Raw genomic sequence first — 1969 nt, forward strand, 5'->3', positions numbered from 1 at the left:
TCCGGGTCGACTGGTGGAACCTCTTCTAACTGGTTCAGTAGATTTGACGAACTGGTTCTACTGAATAGGTGTGAACTGGTAGGAACCCACCTCTGCTTCAGATATTACTTGGTAATAGATTAGTCCAACTTGAGAAATGTTTGTTTTCCACAAAGATAATTATCTGCAGGAATTCTGGATACATGCAGAAATTAATCAGCATAAAGACCAGTCTCTTTTAAATAAAAAAGTGGGCTTGCTTGGAAAGAAATGAATGTGTCTTTTGATTGACAAGAGTGAAAGTAAAGTGTTCAGATCTTGGAAACTTCCGAAGTTTCCAGTTCTTCAGTAGATAGTTCTTCCTCCTTGAAAACCTTCTGAAACAAGTCTTTGATGCCTTTCTGGGCTTTACCTCTCTGTCTCCCCACCAGGTAATAGATCACTGGGTTAATGCCGCTGTTGATGCAGGTACACAAGTAGCCATAATGTACAAGGTTGGGGTGTATGTATTTGAAAGCATACAGGATAAAATAGAAGGCATTTAATGGAAAAGCCAAGACTAAAAAGAAGAAAAGCGTGAGCAAAATAGCTGTCAAAAGCTTCCTCCGCCTTTGACTTTTGGATATAAAGCCAATTTTGATAAATAAGGCGACACTGGAGATGGTCATCAGTGGGAGGCAAAGCACAGCATTAATGATGAACTGATACATCAGAGTATAACTGTTTCCAAATCCATCAACTGCTACCATTGTGAAATGAATTGAAGAGAGGATGAAGGAAATGGCCCAGATGACAGCACACACAGTCGTGAACAGGTGCACCGGCCGGTGGCATCGATACCAAATTGGGAAAAGGACCGAAACACACCTGTCGATACTGATGGCTGTCAGGAGAAATTGCCCCGTACTGTACATTAACAGCATGCCCATCTGGAAGAGTTCATAGGGAAAGTCACAATACAAATGTGTAAAAAGCCAGTGGGTTTCGATGATCATCTCAAAGGTGAGAAAACCAAAGTCTGCAACAGAGAGGTTGATAATATAAATGGCAAAAGTGTTCCTCTTAATGGAGGAGCCCAGTAACCAGATCACAAGGCCGTTGCCCAACATTCCCAATACACAGAAAAGTATAGTGAAGATTGCAAAAACAAGCACTTCTTCGTTTATGCCAGAATCATAACAGGTTCTGTTTTTGCCAGTGAATGTTGCATTGATTTGTGGTAAGACAGTGAAAGGGGAGGGGGATGCCATATTATGCTGCAGTCTTTTCTCTTCCTTCTATGGCTGCAGATACTCCTGTTGGGACAAAAGAGAAATAGTTGGTGTTAGGCTTTAGCGTAATTCCTGAAAATGCATATTGATTGCATGTCAGAATATGTGAGAATATTGCATATAAGTCTAATTGCTGAGATGTGAGCAACAGCATAATGGTTTGCAAGATAATTTCTGTATTAACAATTGGATAATGAGCACACTTGAAGTCAAATTGTGTTTTTTATACTTGTCGCAAACTAGTTAAAACTGCCAAAACTGATCTGTCCTGTCCTCATAGGCTGCATTGATTTTCACACAACATTGTGTTAGGTATTCTACTTTTTTTCTGAACAAGGCGAGAAAAATTAACATTTGAAAGAATAGATGAGGGGTAGCTCTCTAGGGTTAGGGTTAGGGTTAAATTTGGCCAATGTGGCTTCTTTCAAAGGGTTTAATATTAAAAAAAGGCTTCATTTCCATATTAGTTGCTCCTTCTTGTTCAGGTCAAGTCTCAGAATAATGATATAGCATTTGGGAGAAAAGATGCAGACCAGTAATCCAGCTACTGAAGCCAAAATGGAAAAGATCTCCACGGCCACCATATATTTTCCCTTAGTGCTCAGGTAAGTTGGAACAAATGACATCCAAACACTACAAAAGACCAACATGCTGAAGGTGATAAATTTGGCTTCATTGAAGCTGTCAGGTAAATTCCTTGCTAGGAAGGCCACTGTGAA

The 1969-nt window shown here is 40.0% G+C and overlaps 1 protein-coding gene across 1 annotated transcript; it reads right to left on the reverse strand.

Moving 5' to 3' along the window:
* Positions 1 to 290: 290 nt before the first annotated feature.
* Positions 291 to 1229, reverse strand: LOC116523049 (mas-related G-protein coupled receptor member H-like). Its single transcript, XM_032238213.1, has one exon. It carries the CDS (start codon positions 1227 to 1229, stop codon positions 291 to 293), a length of 939 nt encoding a protein of 312 aa, XP_032094104.1.
* Positions 1230 to 1969: the final 740 nt, after the last annotated feature.

Source organism: Thamnophis elegans, chromosome Z (genome assembly GCF_009769535.1).
Source record: "Thamnophis elegans isolate rThaEle1 chromosome Z, rThaEle1.pri, whole genome shotgun sequence".
Taxonomy (NCBI): domain Eukaryota; kingdom Metazoa; phylum Chordata; class Lepidosauria; order Squamata; family Colubridae; genus Thamnophis; species Thamnophis elegans.

What these genes read in the sequence shown, in the direction of transcription:
- LOC116523049 (XM_032238213.1), bottom strand. Translation starts at nt 1,229, where the DNA reads ATGGCATCCCCCTCCCCTTTCACTGTCTTACCACAAATCAATGCAACA.